General features: G+C 37.8%; 1 protein-coding gene across 1 annotated transcript in view; it reads right to left on the bottom strand.

The window, feature by feature from the left end:
* Nucleotides 1-17,835, bottom strand: part of LOC140143405 (retinol dehydrogenase 11-like) — a 41,735-nt gene extending 23,900 nt beyond the window's left edge. Inside the window, exons 1-5 of the mRNA XM_072165260.1 lie at nucleotides 17,810-17,835; nucleotides 15,292-15,374; nucleotides 12,399-12,505; nucleotides 11,088-11,223; nucleotides 10,675-10,742 (exon numbers count right to left, since the gene is read on the bottom strand). Coding sequence (XP_072021361.1) covers nucleotides 10,675-10,742; nucleotides 11,088-11,223; nucleotides 12,399-12,505; nucleotides 15,292-15,374; nucleotides 17,810-17,835 — 420 coding nt within the window. The remainder of the gene's footprint in view (nucleotides 1-10,674; nucleotides 10,743-11,087; nucleotides 11,224-12,398; nucleotides 12,506-15,291; nucleotides 15,375-17,809) is intronic.
* Between the last annotated feature and the right edge of the window lie 5,251 nt (nucleotides 17,836-23,086).

Genomic DNA, 23,086 nt, shown 5'->3' with positions numbered 1-23,086 from the left:
AAAATAGATAAAACCCGCACTAATTTGTACCAGTTTATTTCCGGAGCTCTTGATTGTGTCGCCTTTGTATTCACATGTCTTTCTTTAATTGCGGAGCTTTTTACAATCGTAACGTACTGTATATTTAAAACTCTTCGTCATTTGTACGGCCTTGGCATTCTGTGTCTTTGCGTTAATTTGTTTTTGGCCCAGGTTTTCATTATTCTTTCTGATAAACTAGAATTGTCGGGTGTACTTTGTATTGTGTTTGCTGCACTGACGCATTACTTGTGGTTAGCTGTCTTTACTTGGACGACCATATTAGCCGTGATTCTCGTTGATAAGTTTGTTATCCATTCACTCAGTCGGAATAGTGATACACGGATGAAAAAGCTCTCATATTTGCTATTCGGTTTGTTCATACCATTACTGATCGTGACCTTGGCGTTAGTTGTCCACGTCTTAATACCATCTGACGTAGGTATTTATGGCGGACGTGTTTTATGTTGGATAATTAATTCGAGGGCTAATCTTTATGCTTTTGGAATTCCTGTTGCATTGTCGATTATCAGTAACATCATTCTATTGACGGTAACGATGGTTGCTTTGGTCTTGCAAAGGAGAAAGTCGAATGCGTTGCAACAAAAAACTGCCAATAAAGATGGAATGCGAGAAGTACTTATGTTTTGCAAGGTAGGATTTAAAATAAAGAAATAATTATAAAGATTATACAGATTTCAAACCAAACACGCTGACTGCGAATAAAGCCAGAGTTGCTCACTCGTGTGTATAACTCTAATTTTGATATGTAGATTTTTGTTTAGGGGGGTGTGCGCGTGTGCGTTAACATAGGGTACAGCTTAAGTACCAGACACTCTTTTAAAAATTTGAGAGTTATCCTGATGACCGTATCAAAAACGTATTTGGTGGGGCAAAACGTGCGCCACAACAAGAACATATTAATTTAACACTATTTCGGTCGGTAATTACGTAATATAAAAAGCTTCCAATTTAATTTTTTTAAATTCTTCCAGATTTCGTCTCTTCTTGGGCTTTGTTGGATCCTGATGTTTGTTGCCAGTGCAGTTAATACTGACGCCATATGGTGGATTGCAATTATTGCATCATCCCTTCAAGGAGTTCATATATTCATCTCCTTTGGATTTAGCTACCAATCACGTGGTTTGTGGAAAGATTTCGTTAATGGGCGTAAAAGAAATGGTTAATAATCTATTAAAGGAGGATGTCGTGATCCTAGCATCCTCTTTTTATGACATTTTTCCCTAGATATCCACGAAAAAGGCTTATCCCTAAAATTTCAGTTGATTCCGATTTTGCGTTTGCGAGTTATGCATGATTAGGTGTATTACACTACTCCATAGGCCACTGTTGGTATACCAGAACGAAATTCAAATTTGGCGATATTTTTGCTAAACGAATTAATCTGCAAGAAATATTTGGTACATAAACATTATGTGGCCAGAGGTTTCCAGTGGTATAACAATCTCGACTTTTTTTGAGAAAAGTGGGAGGGATGAGGCTGTGGATCACGAAATGCCCTTTTAAGGTGGTATCACACGATATCATTAACTTGCTGATGGTGAACCACTATTATATACAATTATTATCGTGGCATTCGATACTCTCACTCTCGTACTATTAAATGTATTTGATAATTGCAAGTATAGAATAACACCTATTAATAATAACTATTATGTGCCACTATGCACACCTAAAAATGGGTGTATAATTCGGTTCTTAGATTCTAGCGCACAAGTCGTTCTCGAAAACAATCATCAAAGTAGATTAATCAGGGTCGCATTTTTTTAATGCCGATTTTTACAGATATGCTCAAAAAATCAATGATTGTCACTTAAAACTAATAGCTTGTTGAAAGACTAGTCTTAAGGGTACATTCTCTTGGGTCATGACCTTGACATAGGGAAAATTTTTTATTTTATTTTTGACAAGAAGACATACATACCCTTCATATAAAATAACATGAATCCTGGAAAAAAGTGCCAATGTGTTTTTCCTATTTTGTCTCCGTTGCTAATGAAAACAAACTCCGATTGTATTGCGTGAGGTCCATTTATTAAAAGCTCCATGGTATGCACCAATTACTCTCTTAGTTTCGAGTCCAGACTGCATTATTGTAAGGACGAACGACGTGTGTTTAGAACGACGTAAACCACAGCATAAACCGATTGTGAAGGAGACTATACTCTCAAGTTGAAGCGTTTCCGATTAGAACGTCAGTCCGGCAAACTCGTCAAATTGGGCATATAATATCAAAACGGGATGTACGAACGGGAATCGGGATATCGCTGACGGTGCTTGAAACCGTGCGCACAGCAGGGCCTGGTAACTTGCAGTAGTGTTTTGTTTTGCATACAGCCCGGGCATGCAAGAAGTGCTGTGAAAACATATTTATATGGAAGATATTAGATTTACTGAAACCCGGGGCTCACAAAATGATTATTATAAGTGATCAACCAAATATTGTTGAAGGTCTATTGATCATTATTCAATGACAATGGACATGCCTAGTGCCTCCGGCAAGGGGGGGGTAATCCCATACTGCCAAATGCATACGGGGATTGCGCTTTTGCAAATAATCCTTATAGACACTAGCGGGATATTTGCGCTTCGCGCGGGTCCCCGCTAGATGAGTAAATGGGAGCGTTCACTATAACAGGAAGAAATACTGAACAGGTAGAATCATTGAATCATTATTTTCTAAATCTGTTCTTTCTTACATTTCCCTTTTAGCATCTTTTTTTTTTTATTTGCTGCTTGTGATTTCCCGTTTCCATGTTTTTACTTAATTCTGTTCTCATTATTTTAGCTTCTTTTTTCTTAAATTTCCTGATTAGTTTCTTTCCTTCTTTGTTTCGTTCCTGTTTCATTTAGTTACTTTAACCCGTTGGCCTAATTACTCGTACCTTTTTGTCCCCATTTTAATTTTATTTTTCTTTATAGTACCGCTTCATGTTGTTTATACAACACACATGTTCACCCGGTATCCAGTGACCCGTCCATGTACCTTTTTGTCCTTTATTTTTCCTTCTTTCCGTATTATCATGTCCACTGGTCTCTGGCTCGCAAGTCGTGTGGCTCTGCGCCGTTTACGCGCGCATTTGCGTAGTGCGCATTACGCACGCGGCGCCGACGCGCTGCCGGCCAGCTGCAGTGACGCGTAGGCTGGTAACCGATTTTCATAACAAAACATAACGTTTTTACCCATATTTTCACTGTTTTTGCAGCCAGTTCCTTGATCTCCCGTATGAATTTGGCGACATTTGGATCGAAACTGACGGAGCCTTTATACACTATACATACATAGATACATACATACAACATTCCCCTATTTATAGTAAGACTAGCGGGATACCCGCGCTTCGCGCGGGTCCCCGCTAGATGAGTAAATGGGAGCGTTCACTATAACAGGAAGAAATACTGAACAGGTAGAATCATTATTTTTTTCTAAATCTGTTCTTTCTTACATTTCCCTTTTAACATCTTTTTTTTATTTGCTGCTTGTGATTTCCCGTTTCCATGTTTTTTACTTAATTCTGTTCTCATTATTTTAGCTTCTCTTTTTCTTACAATTCCTGATTAGTTTCTTTCCTTTTTGTTTCGTTCCCGTTTCATTTAGTTACTTTAACCCGTTGGCCTAATTACTCGTACCTTTATGTCCCCATTTTAATTTTCTTTTTCTTTATAGTACCGCTTCATGTTGTTTATACAACACGCATCTTTTCCCGTATTTATTACGTCCTCTCATGGCGTCTCTGGTCTCTGGCTCGCAAGTCGTGTGGCTCTGCGCCGTTTACGCGCGCATTTGCGCAATGCGCATTACGCACGCGGCGCCGACGCGCTGCCGGCCAGCTGCAGTGACGCGTAGGCTGGTAACCGATTTTCATAACAAAAACCCCGTTTTTACCCATATTTTCACTGTTTTTGCAGCCAATTCTTGATCATTTTCAACCAAATTTTCGCATAACCGTCTCGGTAAGTTCCTCAATCTCCCGTATGAATTTGGCGACATTTGGATCAAAACTGACGGAGCCTTTATACACTATACATAATTACATAGATACATAGATAGATACATACATACAACATTCCCCTATTTATAGTAAGACTAGCGGGACACCCGCGCTACGCGCGGGTCCCCGCTAGGTGAGTAAATGGGAGCGTTCACTAAAACGGGAGGAATTACTGAACAGGTAGAATCATTGAAAAGGTAAATTTCATTTATCTGAACCTGATCCTCCTTAAGCCTACGTTTCCATTTTAACTTCATTCTTTCTTTTTAGTTTCTTCTACATAGGCCAATTTTGTTTCATTTAAAAAATAAATTCTGCTGCTAAGCTTGCGATTTTCCGTTACCATGGTTTTTTTTATTTATTCAATCCTGTTCCGGTTATTTTCTAAATCTGTCCTTTCTTACATTTCCCTTTTAGCTTTTTTTTTTATTTGCTGCATAGCTTGTGATTTCCCGTTTTCATGTTATTTATTCAATTCTGTCCTCAGTTTAATAACTTTTTTATTTAAATTTCCTGATCGTATTATAGCTTTTTTTTCCTTACATTTCCAGAAGAGTTTCGTTCTTTCCTTCTTTAGCCTATTTTATTCCCGTTTTTATTTTGTGACTTATTATAAGCCACATACTCGTACAGCCTGTTTGTCCTCATTTTGTTTTGTTTTTTTAAAATTTATAGTAGGCCTACCTCTTCATGTTGTTTGTACTTTTTAACACACATCTTTTTCCCGTATTTATTACGCTACGGTCGTTCACCCGTAATAGAGTCATTCATTACGTGACTCTGCGTCGTTTACGCGTGCCATGGCGTAGTGCTCCGTTACCCGCGCGGTATCGCTGCGCTACGCGAGCGGCTTGGCATTAGATACGCCCGTGCGACGCGCAGGGCTAGCTTAGTAACTGACTCCCTTTTTTGTTTACCTTGGATAGCAACGGACCACATTTTCACTGATTTTGAGGCCAATTCTTGACCGTTTTCAACCAAATTGTCGCATAACCGTCTCGGGAAGTTCCTCGAACTCCCGTATGAATTTGGCGACATTTGGATCGAAACTGACGGAGCCTTTATACATGATACATAGATACATAGATACATACATACAACATTCCCCTATTTATAGTAAGATGGGTCCCTATTTTTGCTGAAAATCCTTATGGGTCCGTTAAACCCCCGTAGCGTAAATCTCGATCTTTTCGGGGAAAATGGGTCTAAGCCTATAGGAAAGAAAACTTTAGACATGGGTCTATATTTTTGAGAAAATCCTTAGAAATGGGTAGGCCCCTCCCTACCTGTCCACGGTCAAATGGCAATGGGTAGGCCTACGGGTTTCAAGTCTGGAGCCTCCACCCCTGTCTAAAAAATATCAACTTGTTCCCCCCCGCATGCCTAGGGCCGGTTTTTAGGTGTCACTTCGCCTAAACCATAATTATACGCCTAACGACCATACCCGTCACACGCGTAGGCCTACGGGGGGAGGGGCTTTTGGGGTGGCAAAAAAGAAGGGCAGCAGAGGCGGCAAAGGGATAGCGCGCAGTGCTGTAGATTGCTTTTTGACATTTGGGGGATGGGGGTTGGAAGGTTTTTTTTGAAGTAGGCCTATAGGCCCGATGATACAGTGAATCCAGCACCTTTTGGCGACAGCATTATAAGCAAAAAAATACTAGAAGATAACTTGTGACATAGGCCTACTAGATGCAAAAGTGGAATAAATTCGTGTTGAGCGTGCAAAAATTTGCACTTTGGGGGCTAGCTAAAATGGCCAATGAGGTTAATTTGGTCAGAAAAAAAAAAAAAAAACCCACATACAGGCGTCAACATTGGGAGGGTGATTGTATGGAACATCTACCCTGGCAAAATATTAGTGGGATTTATCCTACATGCCACCAGGATCTACGCCTACAAAAGGGATCCGAAAATCTAAACTTCGAAAATAGTCCAATAGGCCTTCTGATTAAAATACAAAATAACAAAAATACAAAATAACTTCCCATGACAATATGTCGGTTCATAAAATACAAATTTTGTATTAGATCCAACACAAAGGTTTTTACTGCTTTTGAAAGGAGGGTGGTCCGAAATTTAAAAAAGTCAACGGCAATGAAATTACGACCCACCTTTAAAAAAAAAAAAAAAAATTATGACCCCCTCCGCTGATTGGCCTACACCTTAGGGGCTGTGCAATAATTATGACCCCTGGGGGAGGGTAACATTGGGGGGGGGGGCAAGAAGTATTTGGCGAGCCGAAAGGGGGGCAAGCAATTCCCCCCAAGCGATTTTTAGCACGCATTCATGGGGCGCCTTTTTAATAAAACACTCTAAAATGGCTTGGGAAAACAGTACGGAAACGCTTAAATTTTCCTGCTCGGAGCGCTGATAGGCCTACATCTAGACCATTTAGGGTTTGCAATTTGGGATAGGGGCAAAGAATTTTGGCGGGCCGAGAGGGGGAAGCGATTTTGGCGAGTCATTTGAAGTTTTTACCCCGGGGTAAATTGCACAGCCCCTTAGGTCTACCCCATAAACATCGAAATGACTCCCCCCCCCCCCATATTTTTTATCCTTAAAATTTTTGAACCCTTCTGTATTTTGGACCCCCCTCCCGAAGAAAATGATAGCGCCCCCCCCCCCCGGCCAGGCCTAATCATTATTTTGTTCTTGAGCAAAGATAGGTGAATCATATGATTTACAAATGCATCGTTAAACCATATTTTGTACTTTTGTTCTCAAAATTACAACAAAAAAAATGTAAGGCAATTATCGTAGTAGGCTGACGATATCCATTCTTGTTCTAAAATTGTTAATTTTGCCCTTGGTTTGTTCTGACTAGAAATATGAAACACTGGCCCTGTTCTGACCACAGCTTCTAACATTCATAACATCGTTGGTCAATCATGTTCCAAACGGGATATACAACCGCGGCAGTCTTCTCCAAGTGTGTACATCTCGATTTGCCGGATTGACCCATGACCTCATGAAACGTAAACACATGGCCGGGCGTGGAATATAAATTTCTCCGTGTCTTCTTGCCAGGAAAATCAGGAATTTAACCAGTTGCAGTCATTTGATTGTGAGTAGCAAAGTACACAAGCAACCGGGCCTTGTCGTGGCTTATGAGGGCGAATTTCGTTTGACACTTTGTCAAATAAGTAACATAGAATTGAAAGAAATGTTACGCGATTGACCATATCTCTGAATCGTGTAAAAGCTTAAAAAGTGTTGACCGTCTAAAAAAATTGATATTTCGAAATTGGCTGATCGTAACCCCCAAATTCGAGTATGCACATGTAGCGAAGATATGCACCATATCTTGCAAAGTTAATTTTTTTGAAAATAATTAAACAAGCTATGAAAGCTAGACTCATTAAGAATTTTTTGAAAAATACAAATTTCAGTCGTAAATTTAGGTTTTCTACAACTTGTAATTTAATTTCTGAAGTAGAAATATCAAAACTGAATAGCAAGAATGTTATTATGGGATGTTTTATAGATGACTACAATTTGGTTTAGAAATCGGAATGAGGAAAATTGATGAAATGACTGGTCAAAAAAAATAGCGAGTGCTATAATCAATGACCCAGTTCATTCACTCCCAGACCCAATCAGAGTCTGAAAATCAAAATAGCAATGGAAAAATAATAATATATAAACCTTTACCTTTAAGATGAGGTATAACTTTTATTTTTCCGATGATTATTTCTGGGCCAAATTTGATACTTAATGTGGCAAAATCATCCCATTTTTTTGCTCAAAACCTCAAAAGAGGCAGTAACCTTAAATTGATTATCTAATAAGTAGTCAGAATTGACAAAATGCCCCTAATGGAAGAAGCATTATTTAATATTTAAAAAAAGATAATCGACCGACCATCCTATGAATATAAATCAAGTCAAATACTAGGCGCTAAATGTTTACTCCAATACACATTTGCACACAAATATGAAATTGTACCAATAATTATGTAATCATGATAATGATACGGTTAATGAGATAATTATAATGAGCACTCGTTAAAATTAATATTAAAATAAAGATTTAAGCACATTATCTTAGTTTGTTATCGTTTTTATTCGTCGTCTTGTATATTTAGAAAGGCACCTATCACATGAAAATAAAGCAATAGTGGGGGGAAAAACAAGAGTTCACTTGGAACTAATAAGGGTTCGTATGGAAAGGTTTGGCTACAAAAACGATTCTTTTATAAACCAAAAGGTTTGGCTACAAAAACGATTCTTTTATAAACCATATGCACAGTTTCCACCTCGATACACCTGAGCACACAATTTCGTCCCAAGCTAGCAGTTACACAGTTGAGTGCATAGCATCATAGAGCTGTGTGAGATTCTAGCTGGAAAATAGGCCTCTGTCATTGGTTTTTCACAAAACCTCAAGTGTTCCCTTCATCCAATCAGAATTTGTTTATATCGAACGAAAGCTAACACTAATTAAAACACTTTTTTCACTAGGTCAACAGATAACGCAATAATTCAATGTTTATAGCAAGGCGAATGTGGTAAATCTGTTGAAAACGACCTTTCCAAGGTTAAGAAAGTCAAAACCTCAAGTGTTTCTTACAATATATTTCAAATTTTATGTCATTATAAATTATGATAGAGCACTCTTATATTGTCCACATACTAGCGTCATTAGAATGAGCAATGGCCAATTCTCTTTAAATTGCAAATCTTGTGCAAAATGTGACTATTTTCGCCTGTTTTGTCATACGGTTGTAAATTCAATGAACTATGAATTTGCTAAAACGCGCTTACAAACTGATTTGATTCACTCTACTCATGTCGAGGGTTGAGAGCCAAAAGCCTCAACTCACAATCACCTACTTCCACAAGATGAGTATAAAGTCGCCAGGACACTATATAAGATACAGTCCATTGATCATGACAAAATTCAATAGAAAACAAAAGACACTGTGTAGGAAGTATTGATTTTGGAAGAACAAAGCAAGGGGCCAACTTTAGGCTCATTTTGTGCCCGGGATTTTGTGAGAGCTGGTCACGGCTCTCTGGTTCAGCTTTCTGGTTCTGAACCCTCGATGTGTGACTTCTAACAGAAGGCACGTGGTTCCCGTAGTATTCCTCATTCAAATATTCAATGCACGACCTCGGAGTTACATGCGTGACTTTGGCGGGCTATTTTGAAACAGACATGGTTGCACATGCAAGTACTTCTTTTGAAAGTCCTAAACAAGGTGTCATACTGCAGTTACTGTCCGTTTCCCTATACACATTACACATTGCTCTTACCATTGACGCGTAACCTCTACAAATAGTGTATGATAGAAGTATGGGTAATTGCCTAGTTAACGTCGCTGTGTGAAAAATAACCGGCCAATATTAAAAGTACTCTTCTAAAATTTTAGAAAATATAGTTTTGTAACATGTCCTAAAATTTTTAGCTAAAATAGATATCTGGAGATGGGCACACTTTGGTGTTTTAGGAAGGATATGTAAACGACAGATAACACCAAAAATATGAAGAAATTATTTCCAAACCGTGTTACGGCCCACAGCCATTATGTTTCTCATTTTCAAGAATGGTTAACAATATGCACAGTATTGTCTCATTTCGTGAACAAAGGCCACTCAGTAATTGTTACCTTGCGTTTGCTTTATAATCGTTCACCCAACTGAAACTATAATACCAGCTCATTGCTCATCACAAAAACAGACACATGTGTGTGTGGATTTAACCAGAGAAGATCTGATGTAACATAGTTGAGCTGTTTTCAATGAGTGTTATCTTGGTTTAATAGCTTTTAATGGGGTTTAAGTCCTGCAAATGTCGTGGTGAATTCTACTGTAGACATGACTGCATCATGTTATAGCAGTCGCTGATATAGACGAATCCAATTTCACGCATTCCTACACCTCAATGGCAGCCATAGCTGGGTCCCCTCTAAAATGTGAAATGATGTAGCCTTGGCGGGGATATTAAACTGCATTCCATCACCCGTGTTACATGTAGACAAATGAATGATGAAAGTTTACAACACAATGCAAGTCAATGTCGATATTTAAGCGGATTTAATTCACCCAATTGGGCAGGAATAACACCAGTTTGGTGCAGGCGGGACCCAGTAATGGCCGACTGAATTCTGACCATCACTTTGCTCGTTGGATTCGTCTATGTGAGGTCCCTATAACACCATACTAAAAGTCCAAAGAAATCAAGCCCACTTTGTATCAAACTGAAATGGCTTATGACCAACGTAGTAATTTGCATAAACAACCATTACCATGTTATGTAAATTATCCCTTTCCACCGCAGTGAATGTTTGGATTTTAGTATGGTATTGTATGGGGACATATACAAATCCAAAAAGTGGCAACTATTGTACTATCAGATAAGTTTAGTCATTTTATGAAAGTATGTGGTCCTGATGAGGTAAAACTTACCCAGAATTCCTGGTAACATAGGGAGCATTTTCACAAAGGTCATGCAAATGCAAAATCAACATCACAAAAGAGTGAGGCAGGGAGATACAATCTCGCCAAAGTTGTTTCGCGGAGTTGTTTACAGCGTGCCTGGAAAGCAATCACTTCGGTAGGACGAAAAGGGGCGAAAAGGGTGTCAATATCAATGGATAGAAGTTCTACAATCTCAGATTTGTGGATGATATAATCATCATAATTAAATTCACAGCAAAAACCATATCATAGCCTTCTTTGGTGCGCTGACCCTTGGCTGATTTGGTGATACCTACACAAAAGTAAAACATAACCATTTCATTAGAACAATATCCGCAACTGAAGAATTCCAATAATTAGACAGTACCGCACGCCTACCGCCCAGTAGTGTAGCCAGGATTTTGATGTAAGGGGGAGGGGGAAGCCACATTTTCGTCCCCGTTTGTCAATTTTTTGTCCCACTTTTAGTCATTTTAGGGACACTTTACTCTTTGCCGTCCCCAAATTATATCCCTGAAAATTTCCTGGGCAGTTCCCCCCCCCCCCCTGCTAAGCACCTTCTACAGCCTCCCTCATTCTCCAACAAATGCAAAAAGTAATTTCCTTTCTTACAACCTGTGTACAGTGTATAATTTACCTGCATTATTGATTAGATAATCAATTCGGGTTTCTTGTTTCAAAACAGTTTCGGCAAATTCACGGACGGAATCTTGATCGGAGAGTTCTAGTGGAAAATATACTACATTGCTGCTTCCAGAGCGTCTTTGAATTTCCTGGTATCAATAAAAAGACAAATAAACAAACATGAAAATAATTATTACAAATATGGAAAACAATAGAGAAAAGAAAACCAATGTTCATGAATGAGGCAAAATACCTTTCCAGACGAATAGTTTGGTGTATCTGTTGACAAGAATTTTTCACCAATGTATTACCTTTCGTGACCTCTAGATGCACTAGGGGTCAAATCTGAAATGGTTCTACATCTTAAAATAAACTTTGGACCATGTACTTCATGTGTGGACATTCTCATGCTTTTATCTCAAAGTGCACAACGATTCAGCCTAGCAGCTATACTATTCTAGTTTCAATGAAAATCAATCTTATTTTCAAATTGCATGCAGTGCTAATAAATGATACTTTTGCGTTGCGGAATGATGCTTTTAATCGTAAAATTGGTACTCAAACAATGCTAACGAAGATACACGTTATAAAATTTTCTAGTGTTTATATTTTCAATTTGGGTGAGCTTGTTTGGAATTGCCCCAGTAGTCGAAAACACTTATTGTTGTGGTTGTAACAGTTCTTAGCGCTGTGTTTTTATTTTTGAAAACAAGTTTGTGCCTTACAAAATTAAAGTTGGTACTAAATATCACTCCATAAGCGTAAATCCCGCTGGTTGGGTGGATGTTAATAATGTTAGCTACATAACGGCAAATTTACAGCGCGCTCACGAATTTTAAATACGCCGTTGAAAGTAATATAACTGAAAACGTCACATTTACCTGTGATGTATTCATGCTTGTTAGCCATAGACTTCAACATAAGAACCCAAGTTCGAGATAGTTCTCAAAATATCAAGAAATATCTCAAGAAACAATGAACCAATTAGCCTTTTCGAAAATATGGCGGACATAATAGGTTGGCGCGGCACGAAGTGGGTAAAGTTAAGTTGAATTTGTCAGGTTTTACCCAGATTGAAGACTGTCCTCCTTTTGTGTATGCCATACATCGAAAAGGCTAATACTGGGCTCATTTTAATGCTGATTCCAAATATGGTCATGAAAACTTATACAATGCTCAATTTTTGGAGCGAATTTTGAAACTTGTCGTCTGCATTCGACGCTCGAATGGAGAGGGTTAATGCCCTTTTAAGTCAATCAGCCAATGACAAGCCTTGATTCTGTTCATTGGTCTGCAGTGCAAGCCATAATTTAATTCTCCCTACCTTGACTGCCTCTGTGGCCTTCTTTGGATTTCTGCAGCCAATAATGATTCGTGCTCCACGACGTGCAAAATCAATGGCAGTTTCTTTGCCAATTCCGGCATTTCCACCTGGAAACATAAATTATATCGGATGTTTTATTTTTATTCCGATACGTGTACAAAAGTAACCGTATCATCAATTAGCACATCGCATTTTCACATGGTGATAAGAAACACGTTGACATACTCCACTCCCGGAGCATACTGTTAACATGGTTATGGTCACTAAAATGATCCACACCAAAATCACGAGAGTATTTTCAGCGTAAATGTGAATAAATAACCCAATCCAATACCTTGGTATGCGTGAATTGCATTCTGGGCAGGCAAGCAACAACAACATGTGCCGTAGACTGTGCCGTAGACTACTCCGTAGTCCAGTTGTCCATACTCTGGATATTGTATTTAAGCTGAAAACTCTGATTTAATTAATTTGTGCACAATTGATAGATTTTCACAACTGATCTTTTCAGTCACCGTACCCCCTCTGTTTGTTAGCATCCCAAGTGGACTACTGACTTTGGATTGCAGTTTGCATGCTTAACACGGCTGTCTATGGATGAGATTGTCGGATTTCTGGCCTACTAAAATTGGCCATGATGTAATGCATCTTTAAATGGATCTGGCTTGTGATTGGTCGCCCATATCTCGTTATGGTTTAAATCCTCCGGGTACCTGACATTACCATTAATAACTACATGGTACACAACTATGCAGCCTTTGTGTTAAACATTAAACTCCCAGTAGGTGCATGAGCGCGTTTTGTACCATGCTTGTACTTCCAAGCTTTGTGCGTGCGGTTAAATTGGATTGATAAACAAGTATGATTGACAGTGTGTGTGTTAGGGACTTTGCCCGATCAAAGTCCCATTTAAAATGCAATGTCCATAGTCGATTTTTAACCCGGACTTTCGCGATTAATAAACTGGTAGATTCTAAAATCAGAATTGTTCAGTATTGAAGTGCCAATATAATTATGATATCGTCGGCCGTATCACATACTGACGTATTCGACATTTTTAACATTTTTGAGAAAATTGGTATATTAGTTTGTTATGTTCTAATCTATATATTCACCAAAAACCATACCTCAAAGCTTAATTAGTCAGATATTAGTTAATTTAATTATGTCGTGTTTACAAAACCTTGAAATGTCCGCATCACATAACGACGTATTTGCCGATCACCTATACTGCGCAAGCCCAGTATATCGTATCTGCAATTTGAAGAATTTGCCGTTTCACATACTGACGTATTTGCGCAACTGTTTCACATACTGACGTATTTGCGCGACGTATTTGTCATTTGAACGGCGAAGTTGACATTAGTTCTTCTCCACTATACTCCCAAAGAAGGACACCAATGCCCGCCAATAAAACACTTTTTAATACATAAGCTTGCGTTGTATTGGTATTTATTTGCACCGGCCACAGCAAATCGTGAGCTCAATGAGAGCAGGCACAATTATTATAATAATTGTGAATCTTTTTTCTTACTCTACTTGTACAAACAATGCAGTGGGATCCTAGACTAATACAATGGGGAAGCTTAAAGCCTAAAAGAAAACAATCGCGGTAGGAGCGGGCTACGAAAACTCTTGAAAAAACTCCTGATTACTATTTTTGGAGAAAAATTGAGAACGTACGATGACCCCTGGCTTTCTACCTCATGTCAACCTGATGATTGAATTCTTTCCTCCCCGAACAATCAGTCAAATACCCACCCTGGATAACCGACAGAGGCAAAACCTTTTAAAAATACACATTAAAATTTTTTGGATTTAACAACATTTTTTTGAAAAAGCGTGTGTGCTGCGTGGTGCTACCAACCTGAAGTGACTACCAAACACTAACACGCCCCGGCGCACACCCAAGTCATTCATTATGACGTAACGTGAAGAAAATAAATATATGCTAATTCGCCGAGGGCGCTCAAACGCACATATTTTCATTTTTCACATAGTGACGTATTTTATTTAATATTGATTTTTTGCAGAGTGAGTTATGCTCTGATAGTGATAAGTGAATTATATTGAAAATATGGCATATTTGCATTACTGTTAACCTGGTTTTAATCGACAATAATATTTTAATCAAGATTATAAGGCAAATGAAAATCGCTAAATTTTCAAGTTCGATTTTCTCGAAATGCGTATTTTGCAAATACGTCAGTATGTGATGCGGCCGACGATATGTTGCATTCAATAATATAAGCCTACGTATACTTTACTTTTACTGTCACTAATGTAATTATATAAACTTTTTCATAACAATTTTATACTAGTATTTTGATGTAATAAATATCAGTATAATTTCGAGTTCAACTGAATCCTTTCATCATGATTAATGACAGGTTTTATTTATCAAAAATCGACTGTGGCACAGTCTAGATGATCTGCAGTATAATAGCTACGAGATCTACCCTAGCTCAGCCTTTAGCGACGAACCCTCAGAAACCTCACTCCATTGAAATATACCTGCCGAATTTTGAACCCGTATGCCGCGATATTAAAACCAAAAGATCTAGGCCTACATCTGATGCCCAGGGCCGGATAGTTGGGCCGTGGAATACCCGGGGTTTCCATCTGTTTACGACACATAAATAACATAATGTAGGAACAAAAATGGACGTTAATGGCGCCTATTGTCTATCATCTTATATAAATCGTACCCATCGTGCTGTAATTCCAGTCACCCTTCTCATAGGTCAATGATCATCCCTCATGAAGACTTAGAACAGAATCGTGAGGAAAATACGTTACAAAAGAAGTACATAAAGTATCTTTACGTGTCTCTTCCACGGTAGTCATAATCAGAAGCTTAATGCAATAGATTGCACATGCATTCATCACCTACCTGTGATAATAGCAGTTTTTCCGTGTAAAGTCGTAGTTATGTGGTTGCAGTATCGCCGATCAAATCCGCCATTAAAATAGTAACTCCCATACAAAATAAACAGAACAAAAAGGAGCAAAAATGCACCTAAACATGCTAGTATAATGGACCCGAAAGACATTTGAGTGGCTATGATACGGGGGTGTTTAGCTGCGTGTGCAGTGTGCACTAACTGACTCATCACCGATGTTTAAACAATGCGTGTATCCCCGGGTGTATCCAAGGGGGTGACACTAAATTATACGACTATGCAAGCCGTGCAACAATACTCCAAATATTTACGGTAAATCTGAATAGTGGTAACATTTTAAGATTTCAGGCTTATTTGCTAGTTTAAAATTGCATTAAAATTGCAATTAAAATTGCCATTTGTACTCTTTATTATTTATCTTTGTTAATTAACATATATTTTAAATGCTGATAAATCGTGGTTGGCTGCCCATGATATCTGTTAAATTCAATGTTTTATGAATATAATTCTACCACGCAGAGGGGGCCACGCAGCAGAATTTCACGCCACCTGACTTAGCTAGATTTCGAAGCTCTGCTCTTCAAATTCATGTAAATTTCAAAGTTTATACACTTAATACATGAATATGATACTAATTTTTTGTTCTAACCAACTGGTACACGAAATATACTAGCTTATTACCTATACAGAAAGGTGATTATCAGCCTTCACTCAGCAATTTGACATGCCCGGCATATGCAACCATTCTCCGTCTGGATAACATGACTGTCGCCCTCAATACGTCTGGGCACAAATTTAAATAACAATACGCTATTTACATATCAATGCGGCCTCATGCTAATGAAAGCTGCCGAATCCAGGAATTAATCTATGGTGTATCCCTTATCAGAGAGCAGATATTCTTGAGAGGGCACTCTATTCACGTGGTTTCTTTTCCAACGCTAAAAGATAACGAATTTTGGTGGTTTGTAAATGAAAGGTGTCCGCACTATCGATTGATTATGTAACTGTTATGAATAATTTATTAGGTTTTTCAATGCAATCGCCTCGACCCATTAATACATATTATCTGTATTATCAAAGTACTTGGAATAACAATCCGGTGAGTTCACTGAACTACGCCCTAATACTAATGGAGTTTTAATGGCGTTTAATGGTGTTTCTCCTCTCCATACACAGATGAACAAATACAATAGATGAAGGTCAACAACTATAACCTCCTATGTGACATGTTATATGTGATGTACACAAACCTGAATATCATAAAGATCAGTATTCGTTTGTGCATATGAACTGCACATTTGCGTTGCTAAATATTACTCATTATATATTATGACAAATATTGGTATTATGACAATACGGTATATACATTGTATATAAAACTAGGGTTGGGCAAATCTGAACTTTTTTTACAAAACTGATTTAAAACGAGTTGTTGGTCAAATTTAGCGTAGAACACAAATCCGTCAACATTTTTGACCTCCAATGACGTTTGACCCCCCTACTATTCAAAAATTCAAAATGGCTGCCAAAATAACATATTTTTGCTTGTTTGTGGCAAATTTTAGTAGATACGTAGCTTCATTGTGTCTTTTTATATGTTTAGGGGGGTTGAGAACACAAATTTGACACTTTTGAGATAATTATCTGTACCCTGTACAAGTTCAGTCGCCAAAAATTCAAAATGGCCGCCAAAATGACGTCATTTTGCTTGTAATAGTATATTTTAGTAGATACATGACTTCAAATAATGTTTTTGGATTTGGGGCTCAACTTTGAAACTAATAAGAAGAATTGGAGTACCATGTACGAGTTATCAGTTGCCAGAAATACAAAATGGCCGCCAAAATGACGTCATTTTGCTCGCAATAGCACATTTTGACAGATACATGGTCATGGCTACATGTATTTATCTATGTTTTGATGTAAGGGGAACACAAATTAGACACTTTTAACATAATTAGCAGTACCATACACGAATTATGAGTTGCCAGCATTAAAATATCATCCAATTTTGTTGAAGAAAACTGCTAAAATCTACTTCTCTAAGGAGTAGAAATATAAACAGGATTAGTTCACGTGTGCTATACGATGAGCAACATGCATTTTGTATTTTACACTAGGATATTTTTCAACATCAATATCTGCTGGCAAGTTTGATTCTGGATACACAGCATTTTGAATTGACTGTCTCATTCTTCACCACTTTCTACAATGCGAACGTCAAATTTAGCAAATTCTTCTTCATACTCTAGACTTTTCACTTTTGTCAATGGGAAAATGAAAGCATCAATCTGCTGAGAATAGATCTCAATACAGGAACCAATCGTTATGTATGTACGTGAACACTTTCTGCCAAAACTAACTTTTATAGTTGAGTTGATATCAACGATAACATCAAAGAAGTCTATGATGGACACTGCCGACGACACATGAATTCCTTCGCAATCTCAGCAATCCTACCAAATCTATTTGATATGAACCCTTTGAAGCCAGTATGGTCGATACCTTGTGTCTCCATCAAGTTTATTCATTGTAGAGGGATATGGAGTGAGCTGCATCAGACTTGCAGATAGTATAGCTTCGAAATCGCAATAAGGGCCAATGTATGGATACTAGATCCAGGTGAGGTGAGCACCCCAGGGGTGAGCACTTTCTCTACGTCAGTTATGTTTAGCAGCTTCTGAACTCCAATTATTGCAGTGATAAGTGTTCTGTAGTAGCAATTTTGAATTTTGATAATAAGTGGTTTTAGTCAGAAGATATCGCATTTTCAATTTATCATCCCATTTTTAGACCAACACATGGAACTAAGTTTATCCGTGTTCTCTACCGCAGTAACAAAATTGGTGTGTTTTATAAAATGTACTTTTCTTCAAAACCATTTGAGGTAAAGACATGATTTTTTCACCAATAATAGGAAACATCATCCTGTTACAGCTTACAAACACAAATTATTTAAATGTCGGTAAGTATTTTATTCTAATTTTTGAATTTGGGTACAGTTCATTTTAAATCACCCGTATATAGTCCAATTACCCGCAGACCCTTAAAATATCAAAGCGACTAATCCTCGCGAAGAAAACGGAACTGAAAATAAGGAAACTTCTAGATGCATGTACTGTGACACAAGATGCTATCAATCTCATGGTTACAGTAGCCCCAAATATTCATCAAATGCGACCAGTGAAAGTCGACTCAAATGGTGAAATATTCGTGTGAAACTGTGACAATCAATTCAAAATGCAAAGAAACCAGAATCAAACTTGTCAGCAGATATTGATGCTTTGTTGAAAAATATCCTGTGTAAAATACACTAGGATATTTTTAATCTAGTAACTGACAAGATGTCAGTTACTAGAAATTACAAATGCAATGACATGCCATGAAAACACATGTAAACTAACCCTGCTTATATTTCTACTGCTTAAGAAGTAGATTTCAGCAGTTTTCTTCAACAAAATTGGATTAAATTTAGTGCTGGCAACTCATTATTCGTATACAATACTACTAATTATGTTACAAGTGTTTAATTTTTGTTCCCCTACATCAAAACATAGATAAAGACATATTTGTAGCCATGTCTCTGTCAATATATGCTATTACAAGCAAAATGACGTCATTTTGGCGGCCATTTTGAATTTCAGGCAACTGATAACTCGTACATGGTACTCCAAATCTTCTGTGTCAAAGTTGTGCTCCCAAATCTAAAAACATATAAAATAGACTTATTTGAAGCCATGTATCTATTAAAATATGCTATTACAAGCAAAATGACGTCATTTTGGCGGCCATTTTGAATTTTTGGCGACTGAACTTGTATAGGGTACAGATAATCATCTCAAAAGTGTCAAACTTGTGTTCCTCAACCCCCAAAATATAAAACAAGACACATTGAAGCTATGTATCTATTAAAATATTTTTGAGTGTCGCAGCCCTGCCCTTATGATAACATGATGGAGATGATCTGTGATATGAGTATACACCACATTTCGCCATACTGCATTTTAGAAACGCTTGCTGTTAGAATAAGGTGAAACCCCGAAGGCGAGCCAAAATAAATTAATTTGTTGTAATGGTTTATTCATTTTCATCATACGGTTGTAAATTCAATGAACTATGACTTTGCTAAAGAGCGCTTACAAATTAATATGTAAATTTCTTTAAGGGCTGGGGTATGAACGTTTGGACAGTATTTATAAAGAAAGAAAGAAAGAAAAGAGAAACGTTGTGAAGAAATAAAGAAAAAAAGAGGAAAAAGAGGAACATGGGGATTCGAACCCACAAAAATGGTTCATATCAGAGATTCATAGTCCAGCGCATCAACCTACTCAATTGATTGATCTCAAAGCGGCTATATAAATATAATCAGATTTGATGCACTTAGGAGATTACAATCGCGTCAGAACAATCTATACTTTTCCGGGGAAAAATTGCCATTTTAATGCTAAAATGGGCCAAATGAGCACAGTTATTGTGTCCTAAATGATTTTTAGTGGAGGGACGTCCCCCTTGCCAAACTTTAGGTACCTGTCCCCACAACCCCCTCCCCACACCCCCCACACACACACACACACACACACACCCACACACCCACACACACAACCACCACGTCCCCCGCTTCAGCCGCCTATACCACCCCACTACTTTTTAAAAACTGCTGACACCACTGACGCTGAGGGGTTTGGTATTTTCGACTCGAACTCGAACAAGAAGTTCATTTCCTGGTCATTTGACTGGTTGAAACTTGAATGCCATTTGAAATATTTAAAGCACGGATTTTAATGTTTCCTTTAGTGGTATGATAAATGCCTATACCACGTTTTAGATAGACTGCACATGTAAAGTATTTGAGCTTCCAAAAGAAGCTTACTGCGACCAGGGAAGTGATTTCCTGCTGCGACAATGTGGGCGCGTAGCGCTCAAAGATATTACTATCAATGAAAGTAAAGGAATATACAACACCGAATATCATACATAGCAATGTGTTGATCAATTAAACCTGTCTTCTGAAATGATTTTGTCTACAAATGCTACGTGTCTTGTAAACTGAGGTCTTTATCTCAAAATCAGATATGTCGACATATTCCGGGGTTTATAGGAAAGGAACACACATTTAATATTTAAATGGCAATACGTCGCTATGTGATAAAAATGTCTTCTCAAAGACCAGTTGCTTGGCAACTAACATCCCATAATTTCTTTGCCAATCCGTCGTCATGAGCCAATTTGGACTCCTTAGCGACACGACAATTGTCAAAATAACGCCCTGAAAGGTGCGTTATAGACTCCTCAAGAGCGCAGTAAATGGTCGTTTGGGCTCCGGCTCTCTCATCACTTGATATAAGCCTGCAAAATGACGAGAACAAAATATAAATAAGGGTTATTTGTCAGTTAGTTTGTTTCTTTTAATTGTTTATACGTGGCAAAAGTGACAGAAACAAAGGTTTTTTAACACCTCTTAAAGTTTTGAACTAAATGGACTATTCACACTAAACATGCTACAGATGCTAAATAACTTTATCCGTCTGTAAATCGTTTACTCATTTTGATGCTTATGGGGTACTACACCCCTCGATAAATTTGTGTATATTTTTGTATTTTTCTCGAAAACTAATAACACACTGGTAACAAAAGTTATGTATATTATTGGGGCAAGGAACCCAATTACTACACTGGAATTTCAGTGACCCAAGACAAGCGGTTCGTTATTTATGATAAGAAATAAGATACCGCTGGGATGTACCTCATTTTCTATCATATATACTGGACCGCTTGTCTTGAGTCACTGAAATTTCAGTGAAGTAATTGGATTCCAGAGTGAGTTATGCTCTGATAGTGATAAGTGAATTATATTGAAAATATGGCATATTTGCATTACTGTTAACCTGGTTTTAATCGACAATAATATTTTAATCAAGATTATAAGGCAAATGAAAATCGCTAAATTTTCAAGTTCGATTTTCTCGAAATGCGTATTTTGCAAATACGTCAGTATGTGATGCGGCCGACGATATGTTGCATTCAATAATATAAGCCTACGTATACTTTACTTTTACTGTCACTAATATAATTATATAAACTTTTTCATAACAATTTTATACTAGTATTTTGATGTAATAAATATCAGTATAATTTCGAGTTCAACTGAATCCTTTCATCATGATTAATGACAGGTTTTATTTATCAAAATCGACTGTGGCACAGTCTAGATGATCTGCAGTATAATAGCTACGAGATCTACCCTAGCTCAGCCTTTAGCGACGAACCCTCAGAAACCTCACTCCATTGAAATATACCTCACTCCATTGGAATACCCGGGGTTTCCATCTGTTTACGACACATAAATAACATAATGTAGGAACAAAAATGGACGTTAATGGCGCCTATTGTCTATCATCTTATATAAATCGTACCCATCGTGCTGTAATTCCAGTCACCCTTCTCATAGGTCAATGATCATCCCTCATGAAGACTTAGAACAGAATCGTGAGGAAAATACGTTACAAAAGAAGTACATAAAGTATCTTTACGTGTCTCTTCCACGGTAGTCATAATCAGAAGCTTAATGCAATAGATTGCACATGCATTCATCACCTACCTGTGATAATAGCAGTTTTTCCGTGTAAAGTCGTAGTTATGTGGTTGCAGTATCGCCGATAAAATCCGCCATTAAAATAGTACCTCCCATACAAAATAAACAGAACAAAAAGGAGCAAAAATGCACCTAAACATGCTAGTATAATGGACCCGAAAGACATTTGAGTGGCCATGATACGGGGGTGCTTAGCTGCGTGTGCAGTGTGCACTAACTGACTCATCACCGATGTTTAAACAATGCGTGTATCCCCGGGTGTATCCAAGGGGTGACACTAAATTCACGGTTGAAGCAACGCAAAACCTATGAAAAATTCCGCTGGTTTACAAGCTAGAAAGTGAGGCCAGTTATCGATCCGTTATGAATAATTCATGTTCGACCCCTTGGATCATGTTAATTGATATTGGCAAATAACAACGTTAGTAGTTTTGCGAACTTTGCCTGTTCAATGAGAGTATAGCGCGCCCCCAATACATCTGGGCACAAACCAGGCGAAAACGATCCAGTTTAATGAAATGGCGGACGGGTATTCCCATTAGGCACCAGTGATATGTTTTTTTTCAAAGAAAGTCTACTAATTTGATATGAAATCACATTTTGCAATAGCAAAGTCAAAATTAGGACTTGCTGTCAATAATATCGTCACCCTCATAACCAAAGTGCCTAAGTCATTATTACATGTTTCTCATTTGCAATTTTGATTTTCTGAGTAAATAAACCCATAATTAATTTTTAAAAAATTCCAGCTGCATTCTTCATTTTAAACTTGTGGAATACATCAAAAGATATGAATTCCACAAGTTAATGAAGAATGCGGCTGGAAATTTGATTAATTATGGGTTTATTACTCAGAGAATCAATATTGCAAATGAGAAACGTGTAATAATGACTTAGGCACTTTGGTTATGAGGGTGACGATATGAAGGAAATATGTGACAGAGGCAAGGTGTGAAATACAAGTAGTATTTAAGTTACAATAACCTTTGATACCCGACCTGACCTTTCCATCATGGCGCCTTATTCGTCGTATGTATTTCTATTATGCTCTCAAGTAAAATAAAATACCAATCTGCACTAAGCAGAGAGAATGTTACTTGGCTCCCAGCATGAATTATTGATTTTATACGGAGGTAAAGAAATGCACAGTTGACTATACGACTATGCAAGCTGTGCAACAATACTCCAAA

Source organism: Amphiura filiformis, unplaced genomic scaffold (genome assembly GCF_039555335.1).
Source record: "Amphiura filiformis unplaced genomic scaffold, Afil_fr2py scaffold_21, whole genome shotgun sequence".
Taxonomy (NCBI): Eukaryota; Metazoa; Echinodermata; class Ophiuroidea; order Amphilepidida; family Amphiuridae; genus Amphiura; species Amphiura filiformis.
This window is presented reverse-complemented; position numbering and strand designations above follow the sequence as displayed.